The sequence below is a fragment of the Dama dama genome, chromosome 21 (assembly GCF_033118175.1).
Source record: "Dama dama isolate Ldn47 chromosome 21, ASM3311817v1, whole genome shotgun sequence".
Lineage (NCBI taxonomy): Eukaryota > Metazoa > Chordata > Mammalia > Artiodactyla > Cervidae > Dama > Dama dama.
The window spans coordinates 8,198,914-8,216,622 of record NC_083701.1 but is presented as its reverse complement, the minus strand read 5'-3'; the positions used below and the strand labels follow the sequence as shown (position 1 = coordinate 8,216,622).

Sequence of the window (17,709 nt, the reverse complement as noted above, 5' to 3'; positions counted from 1 at the left end):
ACCCATCATTTGGTTGTACCATTCACTTTTACCAAGATTGGTGAAAAACCCACCATCCTTACTAGAGAATAACTCAAAGTTCATTCTTTAGTGTTGTTGTTTAGTCGCTGAGTCCTGTCCAACTCTCAATCCCACGGACTGTGGGATTTTCCAGGCAAGAATACTAGAGTGGGTTGCCATTTCCTTCTTCAGGGGATCTTCCCGATCCAGGAATCAAACCTTCATCTCCTGTATTTATAGGTGGATTCTTTACCACGGATCCCCCAGGGAGGCCCCATTCTTCACTGAAAATGGGTCAATAATGTCTTCCTTGGCCACAAAAGAGAACTAGCCGCTGTAGGATTGAAAATGATTCTCAAGCTTTTTTCTTCATTACTGAACCAAAACTTTTAGTTGTTTTTGGTACCCAAATAGCATCAAGGGCTTCGTTTCACATGAACAGTTTTGTGAGTCCTCCTATGACATGTCCTTCCATTATTTCATTGTGTAGTCTAGAAATGTGAAAGTCGAAAACCATGAAGCAACAGTTTGGCATTTTACACCTCAAAAGGATGGTTTATTCAAATAATTGGTTAGAATCACTATAAATTAAATAAAACTTCATTTGATTAAAAAAAAAAAATCTTGACCTCAGTGAGCTGGACAGTGAGTGACGCCGTCAGGAGACCCCAGGGCTGGACGGGGGGTGGCGTTACTTGCCTTGATACCCCCGCAAAGCTGTCACACAGCAGAGGCGCAAAAGGTATGGGTTTACCAAGAGCCCCTGGACAAAAAGGTCAGACTTAGGAGCATCGGGAAGGCCTGACGGTGGGTCTACTGCCCCTCCTGAAGCAGGGAGTGGCCGCTGCCTCCTCTAGGCTGCAGCAAACCAAAGTGAGGTGCCAGGAAGTGGAAGGGAAGACCACTGGCCTCTAATAGTGACCCCAAAACAAGGCTCGTGCTTTGGAGGGAGAACGACCTGACCATCACCGTCGAGTTCTGGGGCCCGGGGTCTCAGAGGGGGTGGCCCTGGGTAGTGGGGGGGGGGGGCACATAAACCCACCAACCTAAAGGAGGAGAAGGACTCAGGTAGAGTAATGCTTCAACTCTATCCACCCCACCTCCTTAGAGTTGGAAGGGAATAGGAAAAAGTGCATTTATTGGAAAAGCAAAAGAATTCCAAGAGAGGAAGCTGAGACCACCCCCACCTGGGATGGGGACTGGGAGGGTCATCGAATCACGCTCACGTCACATGATAGTAAGCGCCTCGGAGGCTCCAGGAGGGCGGGACTCTGCACGTCCATCCCTCCCCTCGTTTCTCTCCTAAGTGATTCAGAAACGGTAAGGTCACCTCCTCTGGCGGCTATCTCTCGGTCACATCTGGGGCTGTCCCAGAGAAAGATGGGGCACGTACACGGGGCGAGAGGTGCGGTTGGGGCCATGATCCAGGGACGGTGCTGGTGAGGACTGGGGTGGGGAGGGGTGGTCTCTGAATCTCGACGCAAAGGGGCTGCCCCGGGAGAGCCCTGTTTGGGGGAGTTGATGCGCAAGCCCTCCTGGAAGCGGATGAAGTGGGGTGGCTGTGTGTGTGTGTCTGCTGCGGGGAGGGGAGAGGGGGCCCCCGTATTGCTGGTGATGCCGACCGATGGCCTCGCCACCCAGAGGAGGGCCACGAGGGCCCCGCGTGGCCGCTGGAGCCGGGAGGGCAGAGGCGAGCGCGTGCAGAGCCCTGGTCTGGGGCCTCCCTGGGCGCCTCGCGGCTCCATGGCACGCCGCGGGTCCCCTAGAGCTCGGGGGCCGGCGGCCCCGCGGCCTGCTCCTCCACGGGCTGCACGGCCTCCTGCACGTAGACGATGAACTCCGAGGCCTCCCCGCCCTGCGTGTAGACGGTGACCGTCTCGATGCCCTCCACGTCGTCGGACGACACCACCAGATGGTGCTGCTCGGCCAGCTCCACGGAGGCCTGCTGGAGGGTCTCCTGGATCATGACCGTGTGGTTGGAGCTGGGCTCCTCGTCCGTGACCTGCGGGAGGGCGAGAGAGAGGTCACAAGGCGGGCCCCGCTTCGGAGTCCAGCCGGGACCAGAGGAATCACGGCGACTGCCTACAGAGCAGGCCGACTCCAGACAAGGCCAAACGCCAGCTGCTACCAAAGCCCTGACTCTGTGTTCTGGTCTGTTTTACAACTGCTTTTGATCTTGAGAAGAGAAATAATACAGATACCATAGGCAAGAATTAGAAAGTGTTGTGACCCTAAGAGGTGCAAAAACAACTGATAGAAAACCAGTCCAGGAGGAAAGTGAAGGGCCCAGGCTGGCTGAGCTGGGGAATGACCACGTCAGACACAGGAACAGATGTCAGGGAGACTGGCCTTGCCCAGGGGGGCATGAAGGAGAGGCAGGAAGAACTCTGTCCTGCACTTGGTGGGGCTCCAACAGCAGCTCCCTCGCTGTGGGCTATGGGCCTCGGGAAGGCCACTTTCCCCCATGACCCTCTGCTATCTCATCTGTGAAACAGAAGTTAGAATGCCCACTTCACAGAATGGCTCGGAGAACCGAAGAAGCTTTTGTAAGCAGAGTGGGTGCTTGATAACATCACCTCGCCTTCCAGGCCTTCATTCATGTGCTAACAACGTTTTCCTAAGGGACTGCAGCCTGTCAGTTACTCGTTCATTCATTCATTCCATTCAACACGACCGACCGTCCTCGTTTCAGTGGACTGAGCTCTCTGAGGGCCAGGACGTCATTGCCGTGGCACAGCTCCCCCCAGATCCAGGCGGGGCGGGTGTGGGCCAGGAGCAAGCACCCAGTGTCTGCAGAAGGGTGCTCCGCTGGCTGCAGGTGAATGATGGGTGCTCGGGGAGCACGCGGGGGAAAACCAGCCTGGGGGGGCAGACACAGGACAGGGCGATGCTCTGACCGAGCGGGAGGGCAGCCTCCAGGGGAGGCACGGGAGTGGGCTCCAGGCAGAGCAGGGACAGAAGGAGCAAGGGCTCCCAGGACCCCCAGGAGAGACCCGGAGCAGCGGGCTTGCCCGGGTGGCCTCTGTGAGCTCCCACTTGTGAAACACTTTCTGACCCCCCGCTGGCTGGAGCCTGGGTTACAGTTTCCTCCCTGCCCAGCCCCCTGTAAACATGACCCACACTATCTCTGGGACCCACGTTCGGGTTTCCAGGGGTCTCCCTCAGCCCTGGGCCTGAGCCATTCCCTGCTAGCAGGAAGGGCTGTGTTGGGGGCAACATGGTCAGGTTTAATTCAGAGAAGAAATCGGATGAGGTCCATCTGGGGTGGGCACCACACAGTTATTGATTGGAAGGAACCTCCAACTTGCACAGAACTTTCCAGAAGCTAGAGAGATACCCTGAGTGGCAACTATTAGCACATTTAGTCTGAGCTGTCTTTCTACAGTAGATGGAGGCCTTTTATCTCCCCTTCTTCTACTGTTTGTTTCAATTTCATGAAACGGGAAAATGTACTGTGAACCAAGACTTTAGAAGTAAATATTGATTTACTTCACTTTGAAAGAGGGAACCTGACAGAAGGGTGGGGAAGCGGGGAGGGAACACTGAACAAACACTTTCCTCTGAACTGTCGGTCAATGCCGCATGAAAGTAAGGAGTCGGGGGGCATGCGGCATTTATGCTGCGGTTCCAGGACCTCACGTGGGCAAATCAAGCCCATCGACTTCAGGTAAACAGATGCCACAGTGGTGATAAAACAGGCGAGATCCACCAATACACGAGCTTTGAGACGCACTCCTGGCGTGACAGCACTCTTCATGTATAGCGACTGCCATCAGAGGTGAAGCCCCGAACAAGGAAGAAGTCACCAACGGCGGACGTCACCGTCCTCTGGAACAACTCTAACACCTGAGTACTCATCAGGGCTGACACCGCTGCGCAGACAAGGAGACCCCTCCAGGCCCGGCCTCGGATGAGCACAGCCTGCAATGTCTGTCCCCAAGGTGGCAGGGCGGGCCCCCAGGAGCCGGGCCCTCGAGACATGACCACCGCCCACAGATGTGGGAAGAAGGGCAGAGGCCAAGATGAGGCCTCGGGGCTCGAAACAAGGGAAGATCACGTGCTAACTCTGTCCCATGAGGGCTGGGGCCACTTTGTGGAAGGCGGTGGTGTCTGCAGACGGAGGGAGGGCGGAGGGGAGGCAGCAAAGAGCAGGCGTGTGCCCATCGCTCTGCTAGTCGCCAAACTCACTGGGCAGGGTCCCCACCTTCCAGATAGGATCACCAGTTCGGTTCATGCACTGCCAGTTCTGAGAGCAAAATGAACTTTCCAAACGCGGTCCTCTGGGCTTACTTCACCAGGAAGAGTGATGAAGACGAAGGTGAATGTGCAGCCACAGAAATCCTGCAAAGGGTGACCCTCCTGGCCGGCACAGGTGTCATGGGAGGGGCGTTCAAAGCGTAACTACGACACCCAGGGTTCGGTCGCCGCCTGGTACTGGCCCGAGTTCACGGTCTCACGAGCTTGCATGTGCAAATGCCCGGCTTCACATGAGGCTGTGGAAACGGGAACTGGGAGGCGTGGAGGGCTGCATCACAGAGGCGGGTTCTGAGCCCTTCCCTCACCCTCATGCACTCCACCTCAGACATGACCCACACTCTGCTTCTATGTTTTCTGTTTCTGCAAAGCACAGACTTCCTTCTCTGCCCCCATGGCACCCCGGGGACGCTCTCCTCACCCCAGGCCCGTCACTTGCACACGGCATCTTGTGGCCTGGGCATCTCAGGGAAACCTCTAGTGCCCATGACTCATCTAAGGTCAGTGGGCTGGAAGGTAGTTCAAATCTGGATGTTAATCCAGGTGACCTCAAGTCCAGGGACCTTCCCTGGCTGGTGCTGTGTGGCAGCGACTAAAGAGATGACGCGTCATAGATCAGTAGGGCTAAATTATGGCTCTCTACCCGTCCTAATCAGTTTAGGGCTGACTGTATAGCTCTCGACCATTTTCTTTGTTCAGAACGATCGCTCTAGCAGTTTAAACCATTAGCACAGGCTTACAATTGTTCTCCACGGTAGAAATAATCTGCCTTCACGGTGTCATTATCCCCCGAGATGGGTACTCCATTTTCCCCAAGTGCTGTATCTAACACATCTTCCAGCTAAATTATTAGCAGCACAGAGAGCTTAATGGAAAACCTTAACCCACAGGACTGTGCAAATTATTCACTAAATCAGGCTCTGAGTTCTGCAGCTCTGCCCACCTCGAGTGTTCCAGAATCTAGTTTTCTTCCCTGTGCGTGTGTGTGCTAAGTCACTTCAGTCGTGTCCAACTCTTTGCAACCCTACGGACTGTAGCCCACCAGGCTCTTATGTCCACGGGATTCTCCAGGCAAGACACTGGAGTGGCTTGCCATGCCCTCCTCCAGGGGCTCTTACTGACCTTGGGATCGAACCAGGGTCTCTTAGGTCTCCTGCATTGGCAGGCGGGGTCTTTACCACGAGCGCTGTCTAGAGCAGATCACGAACAGAGCCCGGCGCTCTGCAGGGCTCTTCTCTCTCGGAGTTTCCCGTCAAGACCCCATCCTTTCCACAAAGATACAGCGGCTAAGGGGCATCTGGGAAACGAATGGGGCTGGCCTGCGCCCCAGTCCACACCTCTGCCCTGCCTCCCAAAGACATGGAGAGGGTCCCATCTGTAAGACCGGATGCTCAGCTCCCCCCACCCGCCCTACAAACTCTGCCATGAGTGACAAGAGGGCTTTTGAGTGAATAAATGAAAAGAGGGCAGCCCACAATCCTGTGTGCCATCCTGCGTGTCCCCACGCTCCACACAGCCCCCCGGGTGTCCCTGCCCAGCCAGACCCTGCGTGGCCGGAGCCGCCGCCCTGCACCCAGTACCCTGCTGGCCGCCTGGCCCTCCCCGAAACGTGACTGCCCTGCTTGGAGCCCCTCCGTCACTCGAGCTCCTGCCTCAGCTGTGGAAAAGCTGACCTCTCCAGAGCAGTCCATCGGGCACTCGGCCTGCACCCCGGGAGAAGATGATGAGGGCAAAGGTCCCAAGGCCACGTGTCCCCTCAGCCTGCGCCCCGAGAAGATGAAAGCGGTCCCAAAGCCGCACATCCCCTGCAGCAGCAGGAATGGGAGTCACTGTGCAGAGTGAATGCAGTGGACCCTGCAGGAGGCGGATGTGGCTATCGAGTGGAGGCTGATTTTCTCAGGAAGACAAGATCTGGTTCTGAAGGGACCTTGCAGCATAAAATGCTGCTCGCCGGGGTCCCCACATGCAGTCAGGCCCCTCGGAGCATCGCCTGATGATGGTGGCCAGTGGGTGGGCAGACAAAGGTTCCCTGGGCCCAGAGCAACTGAGAAACCAGAAGAGGGATGAAAACAAGCTTTAAAATCAGGAGCAGATCTGAAGGGCGGGTGCCTACAATGGCTGCGGGGCGGCAAAGGCGCGGCCTTGGTTGAAACAGGGACATGTCACATTAGCACCTGCTCTGCAAGACAGACAGAGCAGTGGGCTCTGTCTGGACACCTCTGGACACTGAACCACTTACTGAATAAGGCATCGGACAAGTATCTGGCTCTCGTCTGTCATACACTCAGCCCTCTGTATTTCAAACGCTCTCGCTGAGAGTTAATTGTCAGACACTCTGCTAGAGGCTGGAGACAGAACTGTGGGTCTCCCACGTTCTAAACACAAAAGGGTCTCCAGTTCAGTGGAGGGATTGGAGAGGACACTTCTCCTGGACCCCCAGGGTGGGGCGGAGCTGGGAGGGCAGGGAGCGGGTGGTGGTCAGCAGTGGTTTCCTGCAGATGACCCCGGTCTTGAACAATGGAGGGTTTCCAGGAATTGAAAGAATGCAAACATCCTCTAAGGTCCCTTGCACTGCAGAAATTCTCAGACTCCAGGATACAGAGAATAAGAGGGCTGCAGACAAAAATCCAAACACAACAAACCGGAAAACAATAATGAAAAAGAACCCTGTGGTCAGTTCCTTTAGGTGAAACGCTCCCCTGGGTGTGTTGAAGCTCTAGGGAAGGTGTCTTATTTTTTCCAGCAATTAGGGTTTCACTCACTGCTTAAATTATAGCCAATCAAGAGCTTCCTCCAGCATTCTCAATAGGAGACTGCAGACCCATTTTCCAAGATTAATAAGCAAGCATGTTTACTGTAACAACCCTAGGTCAGGTGTGGTGTTGCCTGAATGAGAAACAAAGGGAAATGGTAAATATGATCCTGAATTTATAGAGGAAAGAAAAGGTATAAACGAATGTGGTTTATAAAAAAGCATCATAAATTCCCAACTCTAAAAATATATACATATCTAGGGGATCAAAAAAAAAAAAAAAGAGGAGGTGAATACTATGTGCAAGAAATTTGTGGAAATATCAAAAGATAGCAAAAGATATTCACAGACAGGGAGAAACCATTCCAGAGATCAAAGAAAATTTAAAGCCTTTTAAAAAAAGAGCATGAATCCCCCCAGGAAGGGAGGAGGCCTGTGACGCATGCCCGCTTTCATGAGACAACGGCATCATCCCCTCCCACCCCACCGTATTTTGCTCTTGGTTGCAAGGAAACAGCAGATACTTTCTTCTTTTCTGAAAATACACACCCCATAAACAGTGCAAAGTCCAGGTTGTAAAGACTGACTGCTCGATAAAAAGTCCCCGCTAGCGTGTCCTTGCTCTGAGACGCTGAGGGGTCCATCTGGCGACACTGGGCTCCCCAGTGCTGAGACGCCAGGGCACCAGGGAGCCCCCTGCACAGTGTGGCCTTGGTCAGGGGTGTCCTGGCCTGGGGGGAATGGGCGTGTCTCTTTGCCCGGAAACGGGAAGAGATACCTCGAGTTCGTCACAGGATGAGTGTGGAAAGGCTTGCACGTTGGCCAGACCGACTGGGCAGGCAGCTGGGTTAGAGGCAGGGGCCCAGGCAGCAAAAAGGAGGAGTGCGTGGCCAGGACCCGCTGTGTTTCTCAGGCGTCTGAGCGCAGATTGGTGTGATCTCAGTAAACCAGGGGGCTCAGGAAAACAGAATCCTTCTGCTGTGAATGGTGGTACAGCGGGAAGGGTGGCATGACCTCACTTGAGAATTAAGAAACAGTGGGGACCCAGAGCCTGGCACGGGGCAGGGGTGTGAAGCGGCGTGAGGTGCTCATGATTGCTGGTGGGTCAGCCCCTCCAGGGCAGCGTCCCCACCACTGCCACCTCCACACGGCCCTCTCCCCCGCGTCTTGATTAGCACACCCTCCTCCGGACAATGTGCACACAGCACGGAGCTTCCCACAGGCCTGACGTGAATGAGTCTAATGTTTGCCTCCAGAGATATTTTCAAACAGAACCCAAACAGAGTATCTTCCCAGCGACAGGGAGGGAGGGGGCAGGTGGTGGCTTCTGACCGCCTCTAAGTATCTTCTGATATTTAGACAAGTTTGCTGCGCGGGATGCTGCCTTTTGGCGACCCGTCAGCACACATACGCTAATTTCCACTGACTGCCCCACATGCCTGGGCTCCGCATCGCTGGCAGGCACCTGGCCCTGAGGGGGCGGGGTGTGGGGGGAATGCGTTTCTCCTGGAAGCCTCCCCCTGCCTGGCAGCCCGTCCACAGGTGGACCACTCTCCGGTCAGGCAGGGTTCCCAATACCGTGCTCAGTGAAGCCCCCTCCACTCCATTTGGGTGCATTTCCCTCTGCACGTGGCTCAGGACAAAAGACCTCCGCCCTGCTGATGTTCACCAGCCCCTGGACCTGGCGGCAGGCGCTCCATGGAGACCTGGGCCTGACAGACTCCTCCCCCTGCCGTCCCCAGGGCCCCGCTCCGTGCTGGGCCGGGAGGTGGCACTGGCTTCTCGCCTCAGCGGTTGACTCTTCTTCCTGCGAGCCAGCAATCTGTTTCCTCTAGAAGTTTCTCTCTGTGTCCTTCAACACAGGTGACGGGCAGCCTCCAGGAGACCCTGGGGACCGGGACATGGAGCTGGCAGGACACACCGTGTTCCCCCCAGGACCTTCAGAGCCGCCAGCCCTGCTCAAGAGAGACAGACCGAACTCTCAGCGACTCAGCACACCCGACTTCTGTTTGTTGTTGATCAGTCGCTAAGTTGTGTCTGACTCTGAGACCCCAGGGACTGCAGCACGCCAGGCTTCCCTGTCCTCTACTATCTCCCGGAGTTTGCCCAAACTCGTGTCCCTTGTATGGGTGATGCCATCCAACCATCTCATCCTCTGTCGTCCCCTTCTCCTCCTGTCTTCACTCTTTCCCGGCATCAGGGTCTTTTCCAGTAAGTTGGCTCTTGGCATCAGGTGGCCAAAGTATTGGAGCTTCAGCATCAGCATCGTCCTTCCAATAAATATGAAGAGTTGATTTCCTTTAGGATTAACGGATTTGATCTTGCAATCCAAGGGACTCTCAAATGTCTTCTCTAGCACAATTCGAAAGCATCAATTGTTCGACACTCGGTTTTCTTTATGGTCCAACTCTCTTATCTGTACAAGACTTCAGGAAAGACCATAGTTTTGACTAGATGAATCTCAGCCGGCAAGTGATGCCTCTACTGGTCTAATATGATGTCTAGGTTTGTCAGAGCATCCTGTTTAAAGAATGTCAATCATAACAAAACATAAACCACTCCAATCACTCTTCAAACTCACCCAGGTAGGTTCGTTAGTAACAAAGTAGGTCTAAGAACAGAGTCAGGGACCGTGAGGGTCTTACTCTGAGGCCAGTGCAACTCCAAGGTTGACGCCCACCACGTGCACTGCTGTGAGCAGCCCCAAACCCCGAGCAAAAACTCCACTGGACACCGCCTCCTGCTCCTCAGGCCACAGCTCCCTTCCTTCCGACGTGTACTTCTCTCTCTGGGTAGGGAGATCTGCCCACCTGGGGTCTCTCTGGCCCTGCGCTGAAGTCAGGTGCCCCTTCTGGCTCAGAGCCCCCCAACCAACTCCCTGTTACTTTGGGCAGCAGGTCCCATGATGCTGCTTGGCACCAGCTTTTCCATATCAGCCTCCTCTAGGGCCTTCTCCAGGGATGTTGTGTGTGTTCGTCGTTCAATCGTGTCCTCTTTGCGACCCCATGGACTGCAGCCAGCCGGGCTCCTCTATCCGTGGGATTCTCCAGGCAAGAATACTGGAGTGGGTTGCCATGCCCTTGTCCATTTTCCAGAGGGTTGACCCCGAATGTCACAACCACGGCATGTGGGAGGGGGTCATGTTGTCTCCAGCCGTGAACATGATGCAACCATCTGCCTGGACCAGGCAACAGGCTCTGCTACGAAGCAGGTGGTGTCTCATCCACGCTGGGACTCTCACTGCTGAGCACGGGGCCTGGACGGCTGCATTGGAACCTGCCTGCTGCACAGAAGCTTCCAGAAGCAGAAACAGTTGTGGCTGACTTGTAGGAGCTCAGACTGGAGTTAAGGAGCTCTGTCACTCCTGTGACAGGAGCTAAGATTAGACTCAAGCAGAGCCAGGCACGCTGCCAGCTGCTTTATTTGCATAATTATGCATAACCCGCAGAGCAGCCCCACAGGGTAGGTTCTATTATTTTCCCACTTTACAGATGAAACAACAGAATTTCCGAGAGGAGAAGGGCTTTGCCCCAGGCCACACTATTAAGGGAACAACACAGGGTCAAGTGCAGCCAGTCTGGCTCCCTTTCAGCCGCTTACTGCACTACTGGCTGCATCCTTCTCCACCCACTGTGACCTGGCCTGGGGTGAGCCCTGAAATGGGCTTCTCAGGAGACCCCCTCTGCACTGCTCATCTAGGAAGGGGCTCCGTCTTCAGGGCCTGAGGCTCCCCGGGCAGGGCATCCACAGCAACTGGAAATCACAGGTTGTCCCACCACGGGCACCCCAGCGCACCCAGCTCAGCGTCCGGAATCTGGTCCCCCAGGGATGCCGGGATCTGGTTCACATTTTGAAAAGATCACTCTGTCTGAAAACTGGATTTTAGAGCTGCAAGGGAGAAAGTACGTGGCCTGGTGAAGAGCCAGGTCTGTGACCAGGGAGGGAGGCTGACAGCTCAGGGCAGAGCTCCCTGGGCTCCACGACACTCACAAGCCACCCGGGGAGGGGACGATGGTGCGATGCAGGGTCTGATTCAGCAGGCCTGAGGGGGTCTGCCAGACAGTCTACGTTTCCTTTTTTTTTTTTTTTTTTTTTAGTTGGAGGCTAATTACTTCACAACATTTCAGTGGGTTTTGTCATACATTGATATGAATCAGCCATAGATTTACACGTATTCCCCATCCCGATCCCCCCTCCCACCTCCCTCTCCACCCGATTCCTCTGGGTCTTCCCAGTGCACCAGGCCCGAGCACTTGTCTCATGCATCCCACCTGGGCTGGTGATCTGTTTCACCATAGATAGTATACATACTATTCTTTTGAAATATCCCACCCTCACATTCTCCCACAGAGTTCAAAAGTCTGTTTTGTATTTCTGTGTCTCTTTTTCTGTTTTGCATATTGGGTTGTCGTTACCATCTTTCTAAATTCCATATATATGTGTTAGTCTACGTTTCTAACAAGCTCCGTGATGCTGATGCTGCTGGCCCGGGGACCACATTCTGCGTAGTCAGGGCTCGATGGGGACAGCGGCCTGGGGACAGAGGGACAATTCAAGGTACCTTACGAAGTGAGCGCCCACAGCAGGAAGAGGATTTGCTGATGGATCAGACGTGGGGGTGAGAGAGGCCGAGGAGGGAAGACAGACTCCAGGAGCAGGAGTAGAGAGCTGCATTTACTAGATGGACAGGCGGCAGGGGGCGGGGTGTGGGGTCCAGAGGCCTTGCTTAGGGGAGCTTCTGGGCTAAGACGAGCGCTGCCACCCAAGTGGGAGTGACGAGCACGAACCAGCCTGCAGCAGCACTGCCCTGGGCCGAGCGTGAGGAAGGCTGGACCAGACCCCCTTCGGATGGTGACTGCAGCTCTGGGTCCTCCTATCACAGCTCTGCCTTTGCCCAAATCTGCAGCAGACCTAGAGACCTCAGCCAGCAAGGGGACGCTGCAGGGACGGGAGGAGGCAACTAAACCCCAGCTGCCCTGGCCAAGGACGCGGATCAGGAAACAGGCACCCGAGCAAACAGTAACAAACACGAGAGTCGGGCTGTTGTTGTTTAGTTGCTAAGTCGTGTCCAACTCTTTGCAACCCAACCCCACGGACTGTAGCCCACCACACTCCTCTGTCCATGGGATTTCCCAGGCAAGAATACGGAAGTGAGTTGCCATTTTCTTCTCCAAGGGATCTTCCCAACCCAGGGATCATACCCGCATCTCCTGCATCGTCGGGAGGGTTTACCACTGAGCCGCCAGGGAAGCCTCAAACACAAGAGTATTAACACTCAAATAAAGTGGGATTCTGCAAACTGCACCAACCGAGCTGCAGCTTCTGAGGCACAAGGGGAAATCAGGTCTTAGGGAAAAGGGTAACAGAAGCAGGGTTCAATGACTGACACCTTCGGGGCAGCGAACAACGTCTTACATGAAAAGGAGTGTCAGGATGGGGTAGGGAAAAGCTTTTATTCTCTGTTTTTTCAGACAATTTCCCATATGATCATGGATATATAACAGAACTTACTTTTACTTTTAAAATTTCACAAAGAGATGGAATTTTCAGTCACTGCCACGGAATAGGAGGGCTCAGCAGGTCATAAAAGAGCCATGAAAGGAAGCAGTCATGAATATCAGCCTCAGACATCACACCGGAAGTGGAAATCACTGAGGGAAGTTGTATTTAAGACAAAGATTGAAATGGCTGAGGCAGGCTCAGCAAGGACAGCAGCTGGCATGACGTGACCAGGAGGGTAACCCGTAGCCAAGCCCCCGAGTGAACTGTCTGGATCTATATGCTGAAGGTCACCACTCGGCTCGGCAGCAGGCACTCCACAAGCAATGTGAAGTGGGCAAATATTTGAAGAGGCTACCTGTGTGTGTAATTAGATGCTTGAGGTAATTCAAGTTGGCAGAGCCCCAGGATCAAATAAATTGTGCCACAAAGTTCTTTAGGCAGGAGCCAGACCTCACCAATCAAAACACGCCTGTGAAAACTGGCTCTCATGGGAAGGGCTATAAGAGGGAGAAACAGAGAAAGGAGTCGGTGAGACTTCCCCATTTATATAACAATCAAAAGAACTGGGAATCAGAAGATAAAAGGTAGATGTCTCTCTGGATGGCAGGCATCGCTTCTACCGCTAACAGAGAATCCAGAATTTGATCAGCCAATGGTCAGCAAGCACAGGGGATGCTGATGACCTCAGTTCTGCAGTCTGCATTGAATCTGACCGCCTGTGAAAGGCAGGTGGCTCCCCGCCATGGGCCTTCCAAGGCACAAATCCATCGTGACTGCCACTACCCTGCAGAGTCAACGCGCGTGGGAGGGTGTGGGACATTCCCACCACATGGTGAGGACACACAGAAACACTGGCAGTACTTCCAGAGGAGGAAGGCTGAAGCTACCATCAGTTCTTTGACACCATACACAGTCTCCCTCTTCCAGGAAAGAATCCTTAGACGAACCACAGCGGTGGTAAAGCCACTGTATCAGGGAAGTAGAACAGTCAACTGAAGGTGCCAGGGTTTGGCGATGAGGAAAAGCATAAAAATCTCCCGTGCTCACAAGCAAGTGATCTGAAGACAGAGCAGGTTCTGAGGAGAGATGTGAGTGGAGAGAAAAGAAGGGGTGGCTCTCCTGTTATTTGCACGTGTTTGGGGGAGTCGGGGAGAGGGCTGTTTATGGTGTGATTCCAACAGAGCCTCTGCAGGAACGAGGAAAGGACGCTCATTAACTCCCAGATTATTGGAGCTAAAAGGGATAACAGAACAGGGTGGCTCCACCCAGCGCCGTCTGCATGCAGGATGAGGAGGAGACCTCAACTCAGTCTCCCTTTACGGCAACGCGGGCGGCCAGTATCTCCTGTGATTTCCACGGTTTACAAGAGCATCTCATGCAGACGTGTCTGCATCAGGTCTCTCACTGAGAGTTAAGAGACCAAATTCGGGGAATGGAGTGACTGTTTTTAAGTAGCAATGAACATAGCTTTTGTTCCCTCACACAAATCACCTTCCAAGTCCCTCCCCCCATTGTTTTGCCACAAATCTTATGAGGATGCTCAACATTTGCCCCCGGCGGGTCAGGAGGCCCATCCTGGGCTCCCCTGAAGGATGGACACAGCAGCAAGGCCCCCCCACTCAGAGGCTGCACTTGAGGAGTCCCCTCTGAAGAGTGGCTTCTCCATACCAGATGCCCCCATACAGACGGAGAGAGTGAAAGAGGTTCCGGGGACCACATGACCCAGGGCCTTACACAAAAAACAGGACAGGCTGGACCCCAGTTTCCCTGAAAACAGGCAACTGATGTACACGGACGGCCACAGGAGTGGACAGCATTTCCTCATGGAAATAACGAACCACAAATAACAGACAGCAATTCCAGTGCTGGCTGCCAACCAAAGTGCCTCCTCCAGCGAGAGCAGCTACGGAAACTGCCTCTTGGGCTGCCTGCTGGGCCCTCGAGAGGCAGGGTGCTTTTGACAAAGCTGGAACTTCTGCTTTGGGGTTTGATTTTTGTTTATATTTTCATCAGCACTAAAAGCGAGTGAGAAGAACACTTGGGATTTTGAACAGGATGGCGGCAGCATCATTCTGGGCCTGCCAGGCTGAGGGTCTACACGGGGAAGTGGGTGAGGGCCTGCATGTCTGGGGGGAGCGGGTCTGAGCCTCCAGCACGTGGGAGGGAACAAAAGCAGGAGAGCGGCAATTCTAGGAAGCGCTGCAGAGACACAGGAGCAGCGACAGAGACACAGGCCTGTCCAGAGGGCCTGCTAACCACAGTCCCTACTGAGCCCCTCACTCCACGGGGGAGGAACAAGGAGGACCACCTGCTCACTCTTGACCTGCGGATGAAAGTGGCGGACTCCTGAGGGTCGCCCCTCCTCAATCATGACTCTTTCAAGGACCTGCAAGGTGGCTCTCATTCTTGAACCTGGAGGGGAAATGTCACCTGTGATTAGAAACAAGGGTGTCCCAAGGTGTGTGTGCTTCCCAAGGCTGCCACCTCACACTGATGTCTGTGACTCAAAATCGTCTCTATGACAACGTAGTATCTCAGTAAACAGTAGCCTGGATTAACAAAGACTTTCTGCTGACAAAGAGGCCCTCATACTTTGAAATGTACCACAAATGTGAAGGTTAATATTGTATGGCACCTCAATTGAGCCAAGGGGTGCCCAGCTCAGCCGCCTACTGTGTAGGGGTAACCTCTGCAGCAGACAGCACCCAAATTATCTCAGAAAGACCCTGGATTATCACGAGGCCATAAGATACTGTGACCCCATGGACTGCAGCACTCCAGGCTTCCCTGTCCTTTACCATCTCCTGGAGCTTGCTTAAACTCATGTCCGTTGAGGCGGTGATGCCATCCAACCATTTCATCCTCTGTTGTCCCCTTCTCCTCCTGCCTTCAATCTTTCCCAGCATCAGGGTCTTTTCCAATGAGTCAGTTCTTCGCATCAGGTGGCCAAAGTATTAGAGCTTCAGCTTCAGCATCAGTCCTTCCAATGAATATTCAGGGGTGATTTCCTTTGGAATTGACTTGCTATCCAAGGTACTCTCAAGAGTCTTCTCTAGCACTACAGTTTGAAAGCATCAAATCTTAGGCGCTCAGCCTAAGTCATGTACTCTCACATTTGTACATGACTCTGGGAAAAGCAAAGCTTTGATTACATGGACCATTATTGAGAGTACCTTAGACAGCAAGGAGATCAAACCAGTCAATCCTAAATCCAGGGTGAGGGGAACATCACTGATTCCCAGCAGGTGCCCCAGAGTCCACATCTGAGGGGCTTACACACACTTGGTAAACAGATATGATTTCTCTACTGGAAAATTCTAAACCAGAATTTAGTTAAAAGAAAAAAAAAAAAAAGAAACTGATTTCTGTACTAAAAACAGCTGTATTGGGACATCCCTAGTGGTCCAATGGCTAAGACACCACACACCCAGAGCAGAGGGCCCGGGTTTGATCTCTGGTCAAGAAACTAGATCCTGCCTGCAAGCTACAACTAAAGATCCTGTATTAACGCAAATAAGGAACTAGAATGGCCAAATAAATAACTTTAAAAAAACAGCTATATTTAAGCTTAAATAAGACAACTGAATAGAGAGGTCATTCCTTTAGCTAGGGGAGCCTGACATAGTGCAACCCCATAGGCATTGCAGGGGCCATCTGAGGCCTCCCTGCCCATCTGTCCATCCATCCATTTTCCCATCCATCATTTATCAACAGCCTTAGAGCTCCAGGTGCCAGCCAGGCAAACACGACTCACATCTCCACCAGGCTCCTCTGTCTACGGAATTCTCCAGGCAAGAATACTGGAGAGGGTACCCACTCCCTTCTCCAGGGGATCTTCCCAACCCAGGGATCAAACCCAGGTATCCTGCATTACAGGCAGATTCTTTACCATCTGAGCCACCAGGGACGCCCCCAGTTAACCCCTGATGCTCCAGGTCAGCCAGGCGGACAGGACTCACAGCCTCAGGGAACATTTCCAAGTGCAGTGACTCAGGCCCTCGTTAAACAGTGACATCCCTGAGCCCTGCTTTGAATAAACCGAAGACTGAAGGGTGCCCCTGCTTTCCACCACTGTGAACACATTATCCCTTTTTACAGGGCTGCACCGGAGGCTTATCTGCCTTATCCCTCGTCACGCTGTCACCCTAATGCCTCGGAACACAGCTAAGACATCTCCTCCACCCGCAACCTCGCGTATCACTGCTCCGCCTGCGACATGCAATAAATCATGTCTCCAGGGAGCAGCAAATCCATCCTGTCCCTAGAAGGAAGTCTTGAGACACAGCGGTGGCACCCCCCTGAAGTTCTGCAAAGGATCTAGCATGCCCGAAACAGCCAAAGGTCCCCTGATGCCCTTCCCAAAGTGGCCGGGTCTAGCTAGGGACTCCACAAGCCACGATACAGACAAGGACTTTCAGAAGAGATTACGGGGCATACTGAGGACGCAATCTAACAAATACAAAGAAAAGCTGAGAGAGCGTTTGGCCCAGAGTCGTTATGAATCGGCTCCCAACAATGCAGAACATGCGGCCCCTGCAGCCTGAAACAACAAACTCCTGCTGTCCCGTCTGACCTCTGCCCAGGGTCTCACTGAGAGAGAGCGTCCTAACGGAGGAGTACAAACATGTGGAGTATCCAAACGATCATCTAGATGCACTAAGTCTTGTCTGAGCAGCCGGAAATCCAGAGCTGAACCCGCATGCATTAATTCCGCTGGGAGCTCCCTAGCCTGAACTCCCTGCCTGCGCTGTGGCCTGGCCCTGGACGCACCTCAGGGTGGGGGTGGGGGGCAGTCGGGGGGCAGCCCTGGGAAGCCCACCGAGTCATCGGAGGCAAGTCACAACACATTGCGCAGGGAGAGGACAGCCGCATTAAGAAATTATTTGTTATTTGCCAAGAAAACCTTACCCTTCTGCTGTTACCTGTTTCACGCTTCCTTCTTGTTATCATCACACTTGGCACCACAGGTACAGCAGAATTTGGATCGTTCTAGTGAAGCCCACCTCTCCCGGGTCTCGGGGCAAACGTCAGCGCTCTGCCCCAGCAACCCTTTATGAAACAGGCCGCAGCCCCCACTTCCTCAGCCCCTGTCCCTCCCCCTTTCTGATTTTTCTTTTCTCCACTGCCCTTGTTCACAGTTTGACAACCTCTCTGTCTTACTTATCTTTTTCCCACCAGGGTAACCACTTTGATGGCAGACG

General features: G+C 53.6%; 1 protein-coding gene across 3 annotated transcripts in view; it reads right to left on the bottom strand.

The window, feature by feature from the left end:
• Nucleotides 1-534: 534 nt before the first annotated feature.
• Nucleotides 535-17,709, bottom strand: part of ZFAT (zinc finger and AT-hook domain containing) — a 145,961-nt gene continuing 128,786 nt past the window's right edge. For all 3 annotated transcript variants that reach the window (XM_061123143.1, XM_061123142.1, XM_061123144.1), the window contains one exon: nucleotides 535-2,002. In XM_061123143.1, coding sequence (XP_060979126.1) covers nucleotides 1,763-2,002 — 240 coding nt within the window. In that variant the 3' untranslated portion in view covers nucleotides 535-1,762. The remainder of the gene's footprint in view (nucleotides 2,003-17,709) is intronic.